The sequence below is a fragment of the Diadema antillarum genome, unplaced genomic scaffold (genome assembly GCF_040938485.1).
Source record: "Diadema antillarum isolate AM-2024a unplaced genomic scaffold, OU_Dant_1.0 scf00000081, whole genome shotgun sequence".
Taxonomy (NCBI): Eukaryota; Metazoa; Echinodermata; class Echinoidea; order Diadematoida; family Diadematidae; genus Diadema; species Diadema antillarum.
The window spans coordinates 1,621,824-1,644,124 of NW_027270970.1; the positions used below are offsets into that span (position 1 = coordinate 1,621,824).

General features: G+C 39.4%; 1 protein-coding gene across 1 annotated transcript; it reads left to right on the top strand.

Moving 5' to 3' along the window:
- The first annotated feature begins 6,853 nt into the window (after positions 1-6,853).
- Positions 6,854-21,359, top strand: LOC139717728 (uncharacterized). The gene is made up of 8 exons (XM_071629229.1): positions 6,854-6,878; positions 9,654-9,855; positions 10,647-10,828; positions 12,780-12,914; positions 13,624-13,830; positions 14,876-14,956; positions 16,486-16,607; positions 18,276-21,359. The coding sequence occupies exons 1-8, from the start codon at positions 6,854-6,856 to the stop codon at positions 19,008-19,010; spliced, it is 1,689 nt and encodes a 562-aa protein (XP_071485330.1). The 3' UTR covers positions 19,011-21,359.
- Positions 21,360-22,301: the final 942 nt, after the last annotated feature.

Below are 22,301 nucleotides of genomic sequence, written 5' to 3' on the forward strand. Positions count from 1 at the left end.
AAATGCACATAATTTAACATATACTATCTTGCATAGTTCCACACATTGATGTATCTGTAATGGTCGAACTTCACATTTACTACAACAACCATGCTTTTCAAAGAATATACATGTACATCCTCTTTACTAAAAATGTTACCGTAAAGATGAATGAAGTTGATATACAGTAACATACTGTAATATGTTACAATTGTATATCACCTTCATTCTTCCTATTGCATCATATCACATATTTAGCACCTTTCTGAGGTAGGTTATCATGATCACATACTGCATTAGGTCTTTCAATGAAATGAAAAAGTTGACAGGTGTACTAATCAGTTGTTTCTATTCTTGTGAGGAAGTCACTCAGCGCTTGCAAAACAGCAGTGCTCTCCTTGATAAAAATCTGTCAGAGATTGAATGGTACGTGTGCATCCAAGAAAACAAAATACACTATAGAACTGACAGTGTAGATCTTCTCGTTTATGTCATGCAGATTTTCCTGTAGGCCACAGAGAAGAGAATCACCTTAAATATGCATGTTCCATCGGTGTGATGTCAGGTACTGGGGATACCTACATATACAATGTGACACAAATAGAGAAAATTAATCATAGATGATATTATAAACCATTATTCACAATAACATGTCCGAAAACATTATGTTGGAGTAAACCCCAATTCAAGCAGAGAGAAACTACAGACATGCACTGTACTATGGTAAACATATGAAGAGTCTGTTCGCAAAAACTGATAAGTCCATTTTTGAAGATTTTCAAGTACGGTCTCTGTCATATAGTACAAAATAACACCTTTTAAATGAGATAATTGGTCACTACATATAAAAGGGCATTTTTGAAGTTATGGTCAAAAGAAGCAAAAATTTTCTTAGTATTCTCTTTATTTTTCCTGACCTTTAATCGCAAATATCTCCATTTGGCAAATATGGACTTATCGGTTTTTGCGAACAAACTCTTCATATTATTCTGAGAATAATTGCATTCATTCAGACATCCTCGTAAACTTTATTGTTACAAATTGTAGATGCGGAAGACTAAATACATCTCTATATTTACTGACAACCTGTATACCAACTTGAAAAATTCAAATAGCCTGGTACTCTATTAGTGTTAACATTGCAGCCGGGTCAACTCTTAAACATGTCATGAAAATTATGTTTACATCAAATACTAGAATCGCTCTTGTGCCTTCTTTCTCCATGCGAAAGAAAAAAACTAATAATAATAATAATATTGAATCTATACTGTTCTTGTTTGTATTAAGTGATGAGTAGGTGCCTAAATCATATAATAATTAACTACTAAGAGATGAAGACGAAGACCCTGTTTATTATAGACAGCATACACATTGTACACTGTACAATTTTTGTGAATAAGTTGTAAATTCAAATTTACAAATTGCCATCGCCACATACAATTGTAGGCCTACCGCCACCGGCCTACACTGACTCACTGTACACAACACACGATATCACGAAGTTCCAATTGAGCGAATGAACAACGCTAATTTCAATATATGGGACTGACCCTGCACCTCCGCAGAGATCGTTAACAACGGTGCATTTACGGTCCGAAAAAGTCCCCTTCCGCACTAGATGCGATCACGTGACCTTCCGGAGGACTAGAATACATTATTTTGCCTCTAAAAATGCAATCTTCAGGCCTAATTTTTAACAAGTTATACTTCTAGGGCACCGTCAATCTTGGTATCTGCGCAAAGCACGAAGTATTGCCGACCTGATGAACAAAATGTCACATCAATCCCCTTTTTAAATGGGTCAGCAGCCAGCTATAAACACGGGAATGTTTTGAAAGAGGAAAAATACTATGTCAACTTCGAGATACTATTTAAACGGCAAAAAAAAAAAATACTCATTTTGAACCGGAAAAAATAGCATTTCGATCACAAGAAGTCAGACATCAAACTTACCCCACAACATCGCTGTTGAAAAGCGTTGTAAAACACACGTTAATTATTCAGCAAGTCAGGCGTAGATTCTCGATGTAGTATGCATGTAACGGTACGAGCGTGCATGTGAGTGAGGCCGAGGCGAGGACCGTCGACTGCTAGCTCGCCTCGCCTCGCTTCCGCGCCAGCGTAGCGCGCTAAATCTAGGTACTGCATAGCCAGCCGGCCAGCTGGCCGGCCACTCACGTCAGCTCAGTGCTAAGTGCCATGGCACTGTGACTCCTCTCAGACTGGCGCCACCTTTTGGCCGGGAAAAAAGAGGAACGTATTTTTTTTATCGGAGTGAAATGGTTTTATCAGAGTGAAATGGTTTCGTCTGAGTGACATGGTACGCCAAAGTGAAATGTATTTTTGTGAAGAGTGAAATGAATTTGTATTTAAAAGTGAAAATGTATTTTTGTGAAAAGTGAAATGAACCTTTATGTAAAAGTGAAATGTATTTTTGTGAAAAGTGAAATGAATCTTTATGTAAAAGTGAAATGTATTTTTGTGAAAAGTGAAATGAATTTTAATTCAAAAGTGAAATGTATTTTTGTGAAAAGTGAGATGAAGTTTAATTCAAAAGTGAAATGTATTTTTGTGAAAAGTGAAATGAATTTTAATTTAAAAGTGAAATGCATTATTGTGAAAAGTGAAATGTATTTTTATAAAAAGTAAAATCAATGTTTATGAGTGAAATGTATTTGTTAAAAGTGAAATGAATATTGGCTGGAGTGAAATGAATTTTGTATTGTTTCCTTAATGGCGTTCCATAGACCGCCGACGCTGTGCTTGAATGAGCATTTCGGGGGTTGCTAGGGTTTACCTTCTATTGTCCGGAGGTGAAAACTGACTTGCGTGTTCCTTGATCGCGATTGCGTCGCAAGGAAAACTTTTAGGGCGCTTTTCTCGAAACAGTGATTTCCCATACGTCTCGACATGCTCTCTTTTAAACATCGATATCTCCGCAGCCAATTATTTTAGTGAGATGTGTTATACTGTAAAACATGAAATATTCGCGGCATGAAATTTTCGCGAATTGGAGCTGACAGCCTTTTTCGCGGCATGAAATTTTCGCGAATTGCCACTGGCGTTCAATGCATGTAGTGTAGACAAAAACTTTCGCGTGCATTTTAATTTCGCGAATTTTGGCGCTCGCGAAATTCGCGAAATTAAAATGCACGCGAAAATTTCTCGTTTTACAGTATATCAATTTAAAGCAGAAAGATTAGGAAATTTTGTCATGCAATTTTCAAATAATCGACCTCACCCGACTTTAGGATCATTTTGTTGTAACGGGTCACAATGTATTCCCAACTACTGTACAGTATAATGGATACCGAGGTCTTTTTCTCCTGGTCTTGTACCCATAATGTCAATAAACACAGGGCTGCCAACTCTCACGCATTGACCGTGAGACTCACGCATTTGGACCAAATCTCAAGCTGATCTATTATCATCTCACCCACAAAAAAACAAATAATAATAATAATCCCGGACGTTTTCTTACACCAGTATGTGCAAAATCCTGCCTCCGCATCGATCTTCAACGCAGTCAAGTTCATTTTCCCCCGTATCGATGTCGTTCTGGATACATGGTTTCAGGCTGGTTTAAAGCGCAATCAAAGACCAAACCATTTGGCGGTCATATTGTGGTACCTGAGAATCATGCGCTCGCGCTCGCGCTCGTTTGTTTGTATTTGTCGAAAACGTGGGCAGTTTTTACCAGTATCGAACTCATGGGCTGTGTGACTGGTGAGCTGTATGACACGTATGTCTCATTATAGACCTTCACTGTCGAAAACGTGGGCTGTATGATTGGTGGGTGTCGGTCTAGTGGGATGACCCCATCCAATTTTGGAGGGCTACTATGGCAGATCATAACTGTCTGCTATGGAGAGCACAATGTTGGCTGTGAGGAAAGAAGAACTCTTCTTCGATCCATTTGGTACCATAATTATGTTGACAAATATCCTGACAAATTGCACTTTTTCCAAGTTTGAGTGTCATGATTGTGAAGAAACAATGTATTGATTATCACTAAATGGGTGAGAACTGTCAATGAAAGTGGCCAAATGAATAGGCCAGCCTGTACGAATGCAGGTTAGCTTAGGATTAATGTTTATGATTTCTATGGTCCATAAACTTTAACATGGCCACCTGTTCGATAGCTTTGTCACTCCCACAATAGCCAACCCACACAATCCAGTTTTTCTCTATATTCATATTCAACACGGCTCGCAGCGACAAACCATGTCTTAGGTATGAAGAGAGAAAAATTGATAATGGTTTATTGTCTTAGCCATTGTGGGAGCGACCAAGTTATCGATAACCTGGCCATGTTGAAGGTTATGAACCGTTAAAGGTAAGAAAAAAAAAAACCTGAACACAAACCTGCAGTCGTGCAGGCTGGCCTATTTGTAATTTGACCACTTTTATTGACAGATCTCATCCATTCAGTGGGACATTCACTGTTCCTTCACAACCATGACACTCAAACTTGGAAAAAGTGCAATTTGTCGGGACATTAAATTTTTGTTAACATAATGATGGCACCAATGGATCGAAAAAGAGTTCTTCTTTCCTCACAACCAACATTGTGCTCTCCATAGCAAACAGTTATGATCATAGTAGCCCTCCAAAATTGGATTACCTTTTCTTTTCTTTTTTTAATACCCACTTCAAAACGAGACAGTCGGATTAATGACTTCAAGTTTTTGTGACCAATAGATGGCGACATTGCTAAGCAAAAGGCGATAATCATTAATGACAACAAGCATGACAAGCACGTGAGTTACTGCAAAGAAGAAAAAAAGAATACCACAGAACTAGCAATATCGCTATAAGCATAACAGTACCTACGCACAGTTTAACACATTACAACTCATAATGAGCAAAAGATCTGTTCACAAATTGATATTTTACCAATGTCTTATGTTAATTTTGTATATAGACGGTGACCCGGTTTACATTCGTGACTATAGAATTAAGGAAAGATGCTTACCTCTTTGGATAATATACCTAGTGAGGGCGCTTTTCAGGGTGTGGAGAAGTGGAGGTAGGCCCACAGAAGTGTAAGAGTTCTGTGGGTAGGCCCCTGGGATAAAGAAGGACCCTGTCCGGCAGACTCTTGACTCAGGGTAAGTTAAACGGCAGGGGCCTGTCTTATAAAGACTTGTGATAGAAATCAATCACAAGTTTTTTTTTAGAGCTGCAATGCAAGTTGCGATTGATTTGGGGACTTGTGATTGATTTGAAGGCTTTTATAAGACGGGGCCCTGGCCTATACCCTGCAGTCCGTAAAGTCAAGAACGTTAACTGTTATCTGTGATTATTTTTGTTTCTTTCCTTTTTTATTAGATTTTTTATTGTTTTGTTATTGTTGCTTTTTTTTCTTGTTGAAGGGCACCGATCTCTAGGCCTGTAGGAATACCTTATTTTCTATAGAGATCATCAGTGGGTAAAAGACAAAGAAAAAGTATGGGAACGCTGGATGTCCTGCATGCCCCCGAAACCGGGTGCGTCCTCCCCTGGAGGATGGAATATCATTGTAGGCCCAAGGTTTTATCCTCGCAAACATAATGCTCCTTTACTTCAAGAAAACTTTTTAAAGTTAAATCCAAATATTCTGAACTTATGGCAATGTTGCGCTTTCTGGTTTTAAATTGCTTCTGCGACAATTGGTCATATGAAATATATGCAAACTTAGCCAATCTATCCTCCTGGAACATAAAACTTATACCGCAACAACCCTAAAGCCCTATCACAACCCTAACCCTATATACCCTAAGTCCAAACCTCGGAGGAGGAAAATAACGTGTCACTGTTTCTTAATTCTATCCTTCTTTTTTGTTTATTTGTTTCATATAGCTTTTTTTTTCTTCTCATCAAAATAAGAATTCAATAAGATCGAGAATAAAGAGACGGACAATTTCTCCAGCCCATTCTTTAAGTACTCTCGCACGGCTCCCTCCCCCGCATTTGTTCTTTTCTTTTGTTTTAACAAAAATGAAAGGAGGCACGCCGGCCACTGGATGCCCCCCCCCCCCCCTGATGCCGCCACAGATGGAGTAACATCTAGACAGGCGGAGCGTTTTCAGAAGTGTGGGGCACTTCGGGGGGGGGGGGGGGCAGGGAAGCGGGTCTTTTTTACAGCCCAAAACCTAACCTCACCGCGCTCACACTTCAAGATCTCTTTTTTTTTTTTCGTGCCACTTCGTACTTCCGAATTAAAAGAAAAGAAAAAAAAAGTGGGGAACCAAAGTGAGGACACATTAATTTTGCATTCCTTCGTATGGTGCACAAAAGGTGGACCCTCCCTCCCCCCAGCCCCCCCCCCCCCCCCCCCCCCCGTAGTCACAGCAGTAATAGTAGTGAGATAGGATAGCGTCATTAATTTTATAACGGTTGTTGTTGATAAAGAAATCGACGAAAATTCGGGTATAGACAAAACTGAAGAGAGTAGAGTCAGACCATTATGCCTATTTTTTATTCAGTTTTATTAACCTGTTTTAGAATCCTTAGTGTGGTACACAAAACAGGAAGTAGAACAAGCTGCAAAATAAGTTACATAAGGTCTAAATGTTCTTTTTCTTTTCATTTGAATGCGATTTATTTGTGTGATTGATGTATACGGCCTAAGTGGGCGTTTTATATTTTATACAAGTTTGTCGGAATTAATTGGGTAAATAGCGCGCCATGATACTACTAGTTATGCGCTTGCTCGCTCCATGCTGGCTGCAATTGCCATGCAGGTGATGCAGCTAGCTCAGAGAAGTGCTAGCTAGCACGTACCTGTACACATGTATCATGCATGTAAATTAAGTGTAACAGAATACTGTGCATTGTACGGAAGAGAAAGCAAACCAGAGGCGAGGGCGTACTGAAAAGAATCACACCAAAAATGGCACAGAACAGCGGTGTTGAACGTGAGTTTGAAAAGAGTGTGGAGTCTTGTATTTTAGCTGTATACATTTAGATGTATTCGTTCACAAAAATTGACGAGTGCTAGAATATTGTGGTTGTTTAAAAATGCACTGTATGTGTAAAGACGTGAAGAGAGACCTGCTTTGTACACGTACGTACCCCCTCCTGTCCTACCGCCAGGACCGTCGGCGCAGCATGAGGAGTAAATGGCCTCTCTCCCGCGGCCCATGCAGGTTGAATGAATCGCAATCTCCATTAATTGGTCTACTATCTTTCTCCTTTTTCGACACTGGGATTTTCCGAGTCCGTTGGCATTGGCCGAGTGGACCGTTATATGCTGGGTTATACTTGGAATTATTGTAGAAACGTTTTGTAGCATTTGATATATGTTTCTCTCCACAGACTAGCCCGACCAGACGCTGTAAGTACGCTGTCGCGACGTTGTACCTACTACGTACAGCGACTGGGCTGTGTATAGTTATCCACACTACAGACCAAAGTTATACTCGTGCAATACGAACGGCCCGGGTCTTGGGCGTGGAAAGGTCGTGCAAACTCTCATGGGAGGAGAGCCTCCCATTATACACCTCCATTGGCATTGCATGGCTGCTAGGTCTTCCTAAAGATTTGCCATGCTACTGCTAGACTGGTGAAGTGGTCAACTGAAACCTAGCTGCTATGAGTATGCAAGAACCTTCAGAATTGAAAGAGGCAGATAACCCCAGAAAGAAGGAGACCCTTAAAAAAGAAAAATTATTATGTTGAGGGCATCCAATCCATACATGTTTCTATAGTACGGTACCTTACAAGCTTCTTCAGATGTTCTGACATTACAGAACATATGTGACCGTGCACCTCAAAACAAACATAAAGTCGCACACAGTAATTTTGCGTGAGGACTGAAAATAAGTGAAATGGGCCAACCTAGCCGAACTTGACTATTTCAAATTGTCTGAAAATGCGGGTCTTCTTTTACATTATGCTAAAATTTGGTATCATAAAACGGGCAGGAAAGTGTGTTTTTTAGCAGTTTATCTCGAACAGTTTTGGTAGAATAGTGTGATTAGGCTTGTCTTTAGAATCCTTTTTTCATTTCTGAAAAACCTTGTCCACACTCTTCACTTTCAACTCTGATAACTTTTGAAAAGATAGTGCTACTGCTTTGAAAGTTGGCATTAATTATGGACAGAATGTGTTTATGAGGCATGCTTAATTTCAGTTTAATCTGATAATCCCTTCATTGCTGTTACTCTGGTGGTTTACTTCCTGTTTTTTGTCCCATTCATCGCACAGCCAGCACTGTTTGGTAAAGATTAAGCGCTTGAATAGACACTGTACTTCAGAGCCTCTTTTCTCAGTTCACACTTTTCCTGAGTTTGTGCTTTCTTTCCAATATTTAGATAGGTTAGGAGAATCCATTTGATTTGAGTTATACATCATTTTAAAGCTTAAAGTCTGTTCTTTCAGAATATGGTCTTCACTAAAAATTCATATCTGGCGACTTTTTGTTTGTTTTGAGGTGCAGGGTCACATATAGTGTTTTCATCATTTTTTCTCTGCCCTCAACAAGTTAGTGGATTGTTGATCTCAACCCATGTGTCACCAGTCAGTGGCAACCCTTTTTTTTTGTAGTTTCTAGGAATTATTTAGTCTGACTGTCATTAAATTGTTTTATTGTCACAAAACTCTATATGTATGGATCTCAGACTTCATTTATTCTTCCCACAATTCATCCTCATAAATCTGTGGTCGTTAAACCAAGAGAGGCTCTATTAGCCTCAACTGGAATTCATAAATGAAGTTGTAGAGGATGTACTGTCACAGCCAGGGTTATAGATGCAACAAGGTGAAGCTGTTTTCATTCCACTCGATTTGAAACTTTGCTTGCTTCTACAGATAAAAACAAATAAACCAACTAACACAACAACAACAATAACAACAAAAACCATATGGTCTAATTGGTTCTGATGTAAAAATTACCCCCCCCCCCCTTTCTTTGGTGTGGGTTCTGGTTTTGGTTTTATCATGGAGCTACCCTGTAGCTCCGTGGTTTTATACTGCACTGATTAAACATTGATGGTGGTGCCATTATATGTGGCAGCAGCAGTGATTTTGAATTGATCTCTTTGGCCTGATTTATAATATGATCATGCATGTTTGATTTATCAGTTACAGCTCGTTATTCCGAAGGTTCGTTATTCCGAAGGCTCATTATTCCTAAGATTCGTTATTCCAAAGGTTCATTGTTCCGAATTTCTTTTTCGGATTAACTAATCTTCGGAATAACGAACCTTCAGAATAACGCCACAAATTTTCGGATTAACGAACCCTTTTTCATTTTCAGATTTACAAACCTCTAGGTATAGGGAATTTGCGTGTTTCGGATTAATGACCCTTCGGAATAACGAACCTTCGGAAAGCGAACCTTCGGAATAACGAACAGCACCCGATTAATCAAGGTTGAGGCTGTGTTCACACAGACTGAAATAAAATCTGTTTAGGGACAGCAGGGAGGTAGATGGTGCACTTTAGATGCTTTTTGCTTAATTGTTGTGTCTCATTTTGAGAGAACTGACCATGTATATCACTCAAGAATTACAAGTTGGCAACCCTTGTAGAATAATGTATCTAATATTCTGTTTGGGATCTGTCCATGGCTCTCTCTGTAGATTAATATGAGCCAAGCTCTTGTTGTACATGATACACAAGGTTTGTAGGTCAGGTCTTTCAAACTGTCCAATTTCTCACCAGTATCAAATTCTTATTCTCTTTCCCAGGAGTTTTAGTGACAGGAGCTTCAGGCTACATAGCCACTCACATTGTGAAGCAGCTCCTGGAGGCCGGCTACAAGGTTCGAGGGACTGTGAGGAGTCTAACTAACCCAAAGAAAGTGACGCCATTGAAGGAACTCTGCCCCAATGCTGCCCACGAGCTGGAGCTGGTGGAAGCTGACTTGATGAAGGAGGAATGCTGGAAAGAGTACGGGAGGATAATTATTATTATGATAGTTACCATTCTTTTGTAGCACACATTACATTTGGCATGATCTCCTAACTTGGCACTTAACAACAAGATGTCTGTATAGGTTTGCAGTAGATGGAGGTTTTGTTTTGTTAAATGCACTATTGTGTTCCTGTAAATACCAGTGCCTGTTGTGAATTAGTATACAAATAATGACTGCTATTTGGGCCACAGTTAAAATTATGGGCCCAAGGTGATGTGAAAACCGTAACCATGCCCGAAGCGAAGCTGAGGGCATGGTTATGGTTTTCACATCACCAAGGGCCTACATAATTTTAACTGTGCCCCGAATATCAAGCAGTCATTATTTGTTTTATATACCGAAAATATAGATTCTAGTCTCTGTTACAGCACTTATAATCAATGCTGACCGACAGCACGGCGGTCGTATCATTGGTACAGGAGCGTACATGAGTGATCATCTGTATGTACATGTACAGTGCATGCATGTACGGGGTTGCGACTGTCTTCAAACCAGTCCGCTAGTCTCTTTTACAGCACGCTGATCGAATACGCGGCGGTCGTATCATTGGTGCGTACATATGAGCGATCTATGTGTACGGGGTCGCGACTGTCTCCAAACCTAATTACTATCTATGCCCGGGCCCCGGTCACAGTAACTCAAAAATAGGGCACAGCTATTTTCATGACTCCCCTTTTAACCAATCAGATGAGAGGATTCTAGAAATGAGGTATATAAGTCAAAATAACTAACTTCTGATCCCAACCCCATTCCCTTCTATTTTCAGTGCAGTGACTGGATGCAGCCATGTCCTCCATACCGCCAGCCCCTTCCCGGCCAAGAACCCAAGGGATGAAGATGAGATTATCAAACCTGCAGTGGAGGGGACCACCAGGGTGCTTCAGGCGTGTGTGGATGTGGGCGGGGTCAAGAGAGTGGTGATAACAAGTTCCTGTGCAGCAGTCAGTGGTGAGACGGTTCATTCATTGATGTCAGGCTAATTTCTGAAATGTACTTGAATCCAAACCCCAGCCTATCATCTAATTTACTTTGAATTAAGTATAAAAAGAGAGTGCGGCACAAGGGAGCAGAACAGACAAAAAGGTGTGCAAATAAGCTACAAATTCAAACGTCTAGGGTACTAGATTTCACAATTCCAAATGATTTTGTTTTATCAGGGAATTGTGTCATGATTACTGTATGAATAATTGGATTAAAAAAGGAAAAAATGTGTCTTTGTTTTCATTGGGACCAGCATTTTAGTGACTCTAGAATATCTTATTTCAAAACTCATCTATGACTGATCATACTGTGTAACTCTACTATTCTACACTCAAAACTATTTTTTTTTTTGTCAAACAAAAGAAAAGCATATGAAGACATTATGCACAGGCCACTGAATGTTATGAACCTTCTACTGTTTAATATGGCTGCTTGATTTTTTTTCTGTTTACCAGATTAAGTCAACTTGAAAAATGGAATAGTCTAAAGATTAACAATTTGTAGTACACTTTGTGTGAGATACAATACCTGTAGGGCTGTCTGCATGTATTGTTATTACTAATTGATGCATGTGATGTCCTTGACTTATGAATATGGGCAATGATATGACTGAAAGCTATGGATGACTGACAACTTCTGTATTCCCCTTGCTAAATTCTCATTTTTGTTACTTCATTGTGTGCGCACTGCGTTCCTCCCCCCCCCCCCCCCTTCTTCTCTTACTGAATAGAGCAGTATACCATGTGATGATTACGAATGAATGGGGGTTTCTTCAGTCTTTGTCAGCAAAGGTCTGCTATGCCAAAGGCTGTAGACTCGTATTCCATGCAGGGCTGCCGAGACGTTACTGCTAAACATTATACACTATACACTCATAGCAAGAGTGTGAAGATTGTGCATTGGTGCTTCTTCCGGTCAGAGTTCAGACCACCATCTGTCGTGTAATTAGACTCTTGACTGATTGACTGGTCTGATGCATTTTCCTTTGTGTATTTTGGGACAGACCACTTCCCCAGGCTATGCTCCCTGCTTTCTTTATGATTTACAAATGAATCAGGATCTTTTACAAGTATACATTTTGACTCTCTCACACACTGGACCTTTATTAAATTTAATGTCCTATCCTAGGGACAGAATATTAGCCTTTCACAAGAGGGGATGGCATGATAACACATAACATGCCTCAGTAGACTCACTGGGATTTGAACCCTACCCTGAGCCCTAGCCAACTGATTGTAAGCTAGACTCACTACTGACTGAGCCACATCACCATATCATATCATTGTAAATCATATCACTAAATCACTATCATCGTTATTGTCATTCACTTACCCATCTACATGTAAGCAGGAAAAAGTGTGCACTACACATTACAATTTTGTTTTTTGTTGTTTATTTTTTTCCATTGTTATGCTTGATGGCTTTTGCGGAATCTATGAGCATGCAATTACGTTTTCTCTTTTCACTCAAACCTCCAAATTGTTTAAGTATTGAATTGCTCTAGATCATTTCATGATAGAGTGTTATATACCTGGGTAGGTCTCTTATGTTTGAGCACAGCTACTACTGTGTGGAACATGCTATAAAGATAGCAGATAGAAGATACCCTCTTCCTTTCATTTTCTCTAGTTTTTGACCCTGATGAGATGAGATTCCCAATAAAAAAGTACATTTAAGTGGTCCAACAGAGCATAAGCAACCCCTCTTCCAATATTCTTAATCCAGGGTTGCCAGGTACCATTCTTTGAGCCACCCCATGGTAGAAAAGCACATTATCTTCGAAACACCATGTACAAAGATGTATGAGCTGGGCACATATCAAATTCAAGACTGCTTAGAAGTCTAGAGTCTTATCCAGTGCACCAAAATGCCTCCATCAATGTGAATGTCATATTCAAATTAATTCTATCCTTTTCAGACTTGCTTGACAACGATGGGACGCCACTTGATGAGACCCATTGGAGAAATCCAAACAGCACCGTTGACGATGCGTACGGCAAGAGCAAGGGATTGGCGGAGAAAGCAGCATGGGACTTTGTAGAGAAATTGCCAGGTAAGAGCATTTTCAGTAAGTGTACTCATACAGTGTATGTTGTGCAGTTAACCCGTTGAGGACGAGTCCCGAGTATACTCGGGCAGGTGTCTATGGGAAATTCGTGTTGTAGCAAAATCAAACAGTCCTCAACGGGTTAAAATGAACATGAAAAAGACCTGTGCAACACAAACACACATACCGTCAATGTTACTTACTGTATATACCAAATATTTTGCGTGGTTTTTATTTTGGCAATTTTCAGGAGTCAGTTGCTATTCGCAAATTAAAGACATCCGAATATATTGGCTCTGATCCCGACGTGAATGTGATATGCACGCATACATTTCTTCATTCAACAGCGGTACTGTACTGCATGATCGCAAATTCTAACAACTCAAGAAATTGTAAGGAGGTCCCAATTGGCAAAAAGTAGACTCGCTAACTGGTGTATACGGTACATTGTATCTGGCCAAATAAATATCTAAATGTATGCCAAATACTAAATCCAAGGATGTATATAATTGATAATGTGCTATAATGACTTAATGACTGATAATTACGTACAGATGAAGGCTTGCATATCATACATGCAAAATGTGCTTATCAGTCTTGGCGTGAAATGCTAGAATATATTTTACAGGATAGATGCTGAATGCAGCTCCTAAAAGTACTCGCCCATCCCCACGCCCCTTTATTTGTGCTTGCTTTCCCTTTCTGCTGTCATCAGCGGAGTCCAAGTTTGAACTGGCCGTGATCAACCCTTCTGTGGTTCTGGGTCCAGTGCTGTGTGGCACTGCAGGAACCAGTGTGGAGATCATCAAGCGAATCATGGAGCGAAACCCTCCCCTGGTTCCCAAACTCAACTTTCCTGTCTGCGACGTACGCGATGTGGCCGCGGCTCACTTGGTTGCTATGACGCTTCCCGAAGCAGCAGGTATGTGTTGGTTTCAGTTATAAGGGTAATAAAAGAATCCTGCATCAAACCAGCATGTTTGTAGTGACTTTCTATACAAAATTATGTTGAGTCAATAATTTATGCTCTAGTGATTGGCTGAAGGAGCTTCATGTGATTATATATTTTGTATGTACAGTGCATATCAAAATAAAAAAGGTAATCCAACTTTGGAGGGCTATTATTTCATCATTATCAGCTTTGGAGAGCACAATGTTGGTTGTGAGGGAAAAAAAGTTCTTCGTCTTTCCATAGATACCTAATTATGTTGACAAACGAACTTAAAAGACAACAGTAACAAATCACACTTTTTCTGAGTTTGCGTGTTATTATGAAGGAACAATGCTTGTCTCACTGCATGGATGAGAACTGTCAATGTACCAGGTACAAAAAGTGGTCAGATCATCAGGCCAGCCTGCACAATTGCAGGTTTGTGTGTAGGGTTTGTGTTCAGGGTTTCTCCTAACATTTTATGATTCATAACCTTCAACATGGCCACCTGTTTGATACGTAACTTGTCACTCCCACAGAGGCGAACCCACATTGTCCATTTTTCTCTGTTCATATTTAACACATACATACACATATGTATCTCACAGTGACAAACCATGTCTTGAATATGAAGAGAGAAACATAGACAATGATTTAGCGTTTATGGGAACGACCAAGTTGTCAACAATGTGGCCATGTTGAAGGTTATGAACCATAAAAGGTTCTGAGCGATGTATCCCCATCACAAAAAGCTATTGCCACGATGTTTAATGACTTTTTTGTGCCTGTTATCATCTACCTATTAATAGACAGGCCTAGTTAGGATTAATCTCTTGCTTTCAATTGCACGTATGTCTGTAAGATGAAATGTTTTTGATAATATAAAAAATAGTTGAAATGCTGATGTGAACATTGGAGGTGATAGTACTGTTATTCTCTTATGTTTGCAGTTAACTCAATAATGATTTTATATCTTTTGCAGTTTTTGAAGCTCTTACACAATGTTTTATCACATTTCAATGATCATTTGTAACAGGCCACAGACACATTGTGTCCCCCCACAACATCTGGTTCAGCGAAATGTCAGCCATTCTTGCTGCTGAATTCAACGACAAAGGTACATTGTAATCAGTGTGGGTACAGCACTCTCAACTTCATAGCCAACTATCCTCTCATCTGCATTTTTTGCACCTTTTAACTCAATTTTCTTTTATTTTTTTTTTAACTCTTTATTTGCCATGGTGAAAATCCCCTAAGTGCCACGTTATTCTGAGACACGAAGGTAGTCATGCTTTGAGAAAGAATTTTGTTTTTCCAATCTATATAACTTCTACAAATATCTGTTAAGCTGAACATAATGGTGAGCAAAGTTGAAGAGGAAAGCCAAGCTTTGCTTTGATATAGATTGCTACATTACTGTAAAGGAATAAGTTTTGCACATGAAACCGTGAGAGAAACTTAGAATTTACACGCAAATAGTTGTGAACACCGTTTGATAGTCAATCACCACATAGAATGCGAGCTGTATGTAAAAGGAACAAAAGGGTGAGAAAAGCTTTCATTGTACCGCGGGATTAGGCAATTTATCGATCGGTTTAAGCGGATTAGTGCGTTTGAGCAGAATATGCCAGTTGGCACGCCGTCGACTGAGTTGGACGTGCGAACATGGCAAATAAAGAGTTAAGGATTTTTTGATTTTTTTTTAAGGCCACAATTTCTTTGCCAGTTTGTGTATCATGAGAAGCATAGAGTTTGGAGGTCTTGAAAAAATTTATACTGTTTACTTTGGCAACTATGTAATGTTTTCATAGTAATTTATCTTATAGACACATGAATTACAACCAAAGAGGTTATGTGTATGTGACCGTGCACCTCAAAACGAACATAAAGTCGCACACACTGATTTTGTGTGAGGACTGAAAATAAGTGAAATGGGTCAACCAAGCCAAACTTGACTTTTTCATATTTTCTGAAAGACCAAGGCTTCTTCTACATTATGCTAAAATTTGGAGAGATAAAACGGGCAGGGAAATGTGTTTTTTTAGCAGTTTATTTTGAATAGTTTTGGTAGAACAGTGTGATTAGGTGTGTCTTTAGAATCCCTTTTTCATTTCTGAAAAATCTTGTCCACACTCTTCACTTTCAACTCTGATAACTTTTTTAAAAAAGGATAGTGCTACTGCTTTGAAAGTTGGAATTAATTATGGACAGAATATGTTAATGAGGCATGCTTAATTTCAATTTAATCTGATAATCCCTTCATTGTTGTTACTCTGGTGGTTTACTTCCTGTTTTTTGTCCCATTCATCTCACAGCCAGCACGGTTTGGTAAAGATTAAGCGCTTGAATAGACACTGTACTTCAGAGCCTCTTTTCTCAATTCACACTTTTCCTGAGTTTATGCTTTCTTTCCAATATTTAGATAGGTTAGGAGAGTCCATTTAATTTGAGTTTTACATCATTTTAAAGCTTGAAGTCTGCTCTTTCAGAATATGGTCTTAACTAAAAATTCATGTCTGGCGACTTTTTGTTTGTTTTGAGGTGCAAGGTCACATAATGACATTATCCTAGTAGGTTTCGTTGTGAATGATGTAATGTATGTATCCAGTACTTGACACGTGTTCACTATTCTGTCACGCACCACAGGATACAATCCCCCAACCATCATGGCCCCCAAGTTTGTCTTACAAGTGGTCAGCTTGTTTGACCAGAGTGTGAAGTACGTTGTGCAGCTAACTGGCCGTGTCACCAAGTTCTCCGACACCAGGGTAAGCTAATGTTCATGTGGAATTTGGCAGTCATATGATATATTAACACTAAAGTTTTAATATGCATTAATGACAGCAGTTTGATCCATTCATGTACACTGTCCAAGTCTTTGACATGTCGAGTTGCATATATCGACATCAGTTCCAGTTATCAGATACTGATTTGTCTGTATTTTTTCAAAATCACAAGTCATTGTGCTAAAAGTTCTGGGAAAAGATGATTTTACTGTGTAATTAATCATTACAAACAAAATGCAGATATCTTTTTATATGTATTATGTAAAATAGAACAGATCTCTTAATTAATATAAACTGGGATCTGAATTTTGTTTGTAGCAACTATTTATACTGTAGAATAATTCTTTCTAGAATATGTTGACAGCTGCAAGTAACGGTAATTTTTTTTGTCCCCGCCGAACGAGTTCGAGCAGGGGACTATGAAACGGGCTCCTTACGTGTGTGTGTCTGTGTGTCCGTGTGTCCGTGTGTCCGTCTGTCCGTGCGTCCGTGTGTGATCAAAATGTTCAAAATGCTACTCCTTCGCCATTTCTAACCCGATTTTGATTCTGTTTGCTTTATATGATAGCACTACATGGGAGCTTTGAAACTTCTATACAGAATTTCAGTTGTGACCTTTGACCTTGACCTTTGACCTATATTGTACATTTTGCTTCAAAATGCTACTCCTTCGCCATTTCTAACCCGACTTTGATTCCGTTTGCTTTATATGATGGCACTAGGTGAGGGCTTCAAAACTTCTACACAGAATTTTGACCTTTGACTTCTTTGACCTTTGACCTTGATTTTTGACCTATATTGTACATTGCCTACAAAATACTACTCCTTCGCCATTTCTAACCCGATTTCGATTCCGTTTGCTTTATGTGATGGCACTAGGTGAGGGCTTCAAAACTTCTACACAGAATTTTGACCTTTGACTTCTTTGACCTTTGACCTATATTTTACATTTTGCTACAAAATGCTACTCCTTCGCCATTTGTTACCCAATTTCAATTCCGTTTGCTTTAAGTGATGGCACTAAGTGAGGGCTTCAAAATTTCTACACAGAATTTTGACCTTTGACTTCTTTGACCTTTGACCTTGATTTTTGACCTGTATTGTACATTTTGCTACCAAATGCTACTCCTTCGCCATTTCTAACCCGATTTCGATTCCGTTTGCTTTATGTGATGGCACTAGGTGAGGGCTTCAAAACTTCTACACAGAATTTTGACCTTTGACTTCTTTGACCTTTGACCTTGATTTTTTTTACCTATATTGTACATTGGCTACAAAATGCTACTCCTTCGCCATTTCTAACCCGATTTCGATTCCGTTTGCTTTATGTGATGGCACTAGGTGAGGGCTTCAAAACTTCTTCATAGAATTTTGACCCTTGACTTCTTTCACCTTTGACCTTGCTCTTTTTACCTATATTGTACATTTTGCTACTAAATGCTACTTCCGGCGGGGACATATTTTACGCACCGCGTAATTTCTACTTTTCCTTGTTTTTTTGGTGGATGTAATTTCTGTGACTTTTTCAGTCAAGGTGATGTCATGACTGCCTACCAGGAAGCGAAGTGGTAGTCTCAAAACTAGACTGCTAGATCTCGTCCATCTGTTTCTTGCTTCTTACACTGTACCTTGATTACCCACACATAACAGCTCCGGGAGGTGCTGGGCATCACTCCTCATAACCCGAAGGATTCCCTCATCGACATGACGTACTCCTGCATCGACAAGGGCTTCGTTGTCCGCAAGAAGGGCTACTTCAATCCCCGTACCCAGGGGGCGGGGCCGAGTGAGGAGCAAGCGGGAGGTGAACCACCCCCTGCAGCAGCCGGTGGTGAGGGCGGAGCTGAGACCGGTGGTGGTGATACTCCAGGTAAGGAAGAAACAGGAGCAAGTGGAGCTACTCCCGCAGATGAGGCTACTGGAGCTGGTGGTGCTGTTAATGGTGACGAGAGTAAGGGGGCTGGTGATGAGGGTCCGGGGGCCAGTGGATCTGCCGGAGCTGAAGAGGTGGCTGAAGGTGGCCACGCCCCTGGTGAGGAAGCTGAAGCCATTGGTGAAGCCACTGGGGCTGATGAATCTCCAGGTGAGGAGGCTGCTGCGGCTAGTGGATCTCCTGATGCTGAAGCTACTGGGGCTAGTGAAAATCCCAATGAAGAGGCTACCGGGGCGAGTGAAAATCCCAGTGAAGAGGCTACCGGAGCTAGTGAAAATCCCAGTGAAGTGGCTACCGGGGCTAGTGAAAATCCCAGTGAAGAGACTACTGGGGCTAGTGCATCTCCAAGTGCTGAGGCTGCCGAAACAAGTGGGTCCCCTGGTGATGGGGCTGGTGTGGTTACTGAAGGTACTGCAGATGACCAGGCAGTTGAAGCTAGTGGATCCGCCTAGAGGTGCAGTCACAAGACTGTGTGTCTGTCTAATCCAAGTGTAGCTTAAGAGGAGTCTTTAGTGGAGATAGAAGGGCAAGGCCATTTCTTTAAGCGATTGGGTTGGTGCCATTTTTCACTTATTTATTTCTCTCTCTCCATTTTTATGGGTGGACATGAGCCTAGCTTACTCAGGTGTGTGATCAGTATTTCATCTTTGTTCATCATTACTTTTTAATGCAAAGTATTCTTTTGCTCTTCCGCTCACAAGCTTGAAATTCATATCTAATATCCGTGTAACTCATGGAATCCTTGCATCGATGCACTAAAAGAAAATAAAAATGGAAATGGACCTGATGTGTACGATGTATATCCACCGTGCATATGTTACAACTCATCTTCTTTCCTTATGATAATTAACATGCACGGATTTGCAGTTTAATGAAAAAAACAAAAACAGCAGTTTTGTTCCCATTACAGTCCCAAATTCTTCATCCAAGTATTTGTTATGTGACTTACCACTGCCTGTTTGTTTATAGATTTGGTGATGTGCATATCTAAATGTTGTGTTCTTTATGTAGTCACTTCATTGTTTTAAAGTTACTTTAGGATTCATGGCACAGACAGGACAAACAAACAGCTGCTGGCTTGATTGTACACCAAGCTGAAAGTGTTTAACAAAACACAAAAGTGCTCAAGTTTAACTTCAGTTTATACTGACATGCTACTAGACATTCAGTCACAGCACCTTGTGGCTGAGAAAAGAGAATGTTTTATGTCAACTAGAAGGAGAATGTCAGGTTTTGGTGAGGAAAACAGTAATGCAAAAGTGATTCCATCCATATTTATGGAATAAATTGCTCTTTAATTGTATGATATAAATGAATTTCATACTCACTTGATATTTGCATTAGTTGAATGTATAATATATCTTGATCACTTAAAAAATATGTACAACATTTTGTACTTAGTGTGCATGTTATATGTCTTGTTTACAGATTCAGTTCTGTTAGACATTTTTTTTTTCACTTATAGGAAACATGATCATTTTTGTTAATTTAGTGGTCATGGGCAAAATTGTGTAAAATCATTATGAGGATAAGATAGCTCTAGGGCACTACACTCTCCTATTGGCCTCATACAATTCATGTATACAAACAGGTTCTGTATTCTTTTCAGTCATTTATTTGCAAGGGGCTACTTCTAAAGCGTAAAGTGCTGATAAAATGGTGTGCTTTAATAGAATTTAGTCTTTTCTCATTCTGTTTAAAAATTCATGTTTATTTTTTTTCCCAGGTGTTAGTATTTCATCTTTCATGCTAAGCTGACAAGTTGGTACAAACAAAAAAACTGTATGTTGATGAACTGCTAGTAATTTGGTGAAATTCTTCAGAAGGGCATTACAGCTGTACATATTAATGAATCATTTAGATGATTTACTAGCAGATCAAATTGATATGGAGAAAACAACTCTGGGTTAAAAACCCAATTCTGCTGACACTCTCTTTCTTTCTTTCTTTCTTTTTTTTTTTACAAGAGAGACTTAATCAATGTCAGTGAAGTTTTTATCAACTTTTAATGTCACTTGGTATAATTATTATGTTGTTGGAAAATTTGGATTTACATTCAAGAGTATGTGTTTGTGCGTAGCATGCAGGTATGACTTTGTATGATTATTTGGTGATTGTGGTGAAAGGGTGCACTTCTTAAGAAAAAGAAATTTTTTTTTTTCGATATAATATTCTGTGATACAGGCTGGAGTTCAGTCAAATGCAGCCATTTTCTCCATAATAACTTGCCTTTGTGTCTGTTAGTAACGTGCAGGTATGATTTTGTATAATTATTTGGTGATTGTGGTGAAAAAGGTGGACCCTTTGAGAGGAAAAAAGATGTATATATTTTTTTTATCATCCTGTGATGCAAACTGAAGTTCAGTCAAATGCGGCCATATGTGACCCGCTACAACAAAATGATCCTAAACTCACCGACGGGCGAGCCAATCATAGCTCAGAAAAATGCTATTTTCAGGCCTTTCCTTTGATCATTTAGCTTCGAAATTTCGGCAGATGATAGAAGATACATTAGACTACAAAATTATGTTAAAAACAGAAATCGAAACGTTTTGACAGATTTTGGTGATCTGACTTCAAACTCGATTTTCTCGGCTCACCCGTCAGCGACTTTAGGATCCTTTTGTTGTAGCGGGTCACATATTCTACATGATAATTTGCCTCTCAAGTGTGCCTTGAATTATGGACTTGACAACTCATTTTATACTCAAAGAGTGATCATTTTGCCATGAGGAGCTAGCATTCCATGTTAAGACTGCAATATAAGTTGTGAAACATAACCATAATAATGTTTTACCTTGCCTGAGAGATATCCATCATAATTTTGTGGAATAGGTGTGGGGGGGGGGGGGGGGGGGGGTGGCCTCCCAGGCCCCCCCTCCAGATCTCGGCCGTCGACCGCGCGATCACGACGAAAATTGGCACACACATTGCCTATGATGTAATCTAAAATATCTTGAAGTTAATTTTTCAAAAAATTATCATTTATGCTAAATTATGCTAATTTATGCATAATGATGCATGAAATCAGACTATTTGGTATAAATCACAAAATAAAGCTCAAAACAGGCACATTTTTTGGTGTAATATATTATATAATAATATTCTTTTTAGTGCAAGTAGCAAATGTAATGAAAAAAAATTGTGATATCAGAAAAAATTCTTAAGTATTTTATTGTCTTTTTATTTCTTATGTATTTCCTTGTTTTTTCGACTTTATGTTTTTCATTGTTTTTTCGATGAAATTTGTCCGCGACATCGCTCCAAATATAAAAATATGTTATTCATTGATTTTAATCAATAAAACACCAAAATAATCATGCTTTTATGAAATTTGCCTGTAAGCACAGTTTGCATTGAAATTGTACACGAATTCACGTTTTTGAGCAATTTTTGGTCTGACATGCATGTACATATTTATGCGTAACTTCGGAACCGCACGCCCGGGCGTCGCAAATTTGGTGTCAAAAGATGCGCGAGACTCGAAAGAAAAAAGTCATGAAACGTCGCGGCGATAGCTTTTTGCGATTGTGATACATCGCGCGGAACGTCGAGGGGGGGGCCTCGGAGGCCCCCCCCGGCCTAGTTAGGGTTAAGACTATGGGCATTTCAGAATTCAGTATGGAACGGTTTAATGGTGTGTTGATGAAGTTGAAGTATGAACAATAAGACGACTCAATATTGTACAGTACTGTGTTTGTGTACTCTAAGAATCTGCACATTCCCTTCAATTAGGCAGCTGG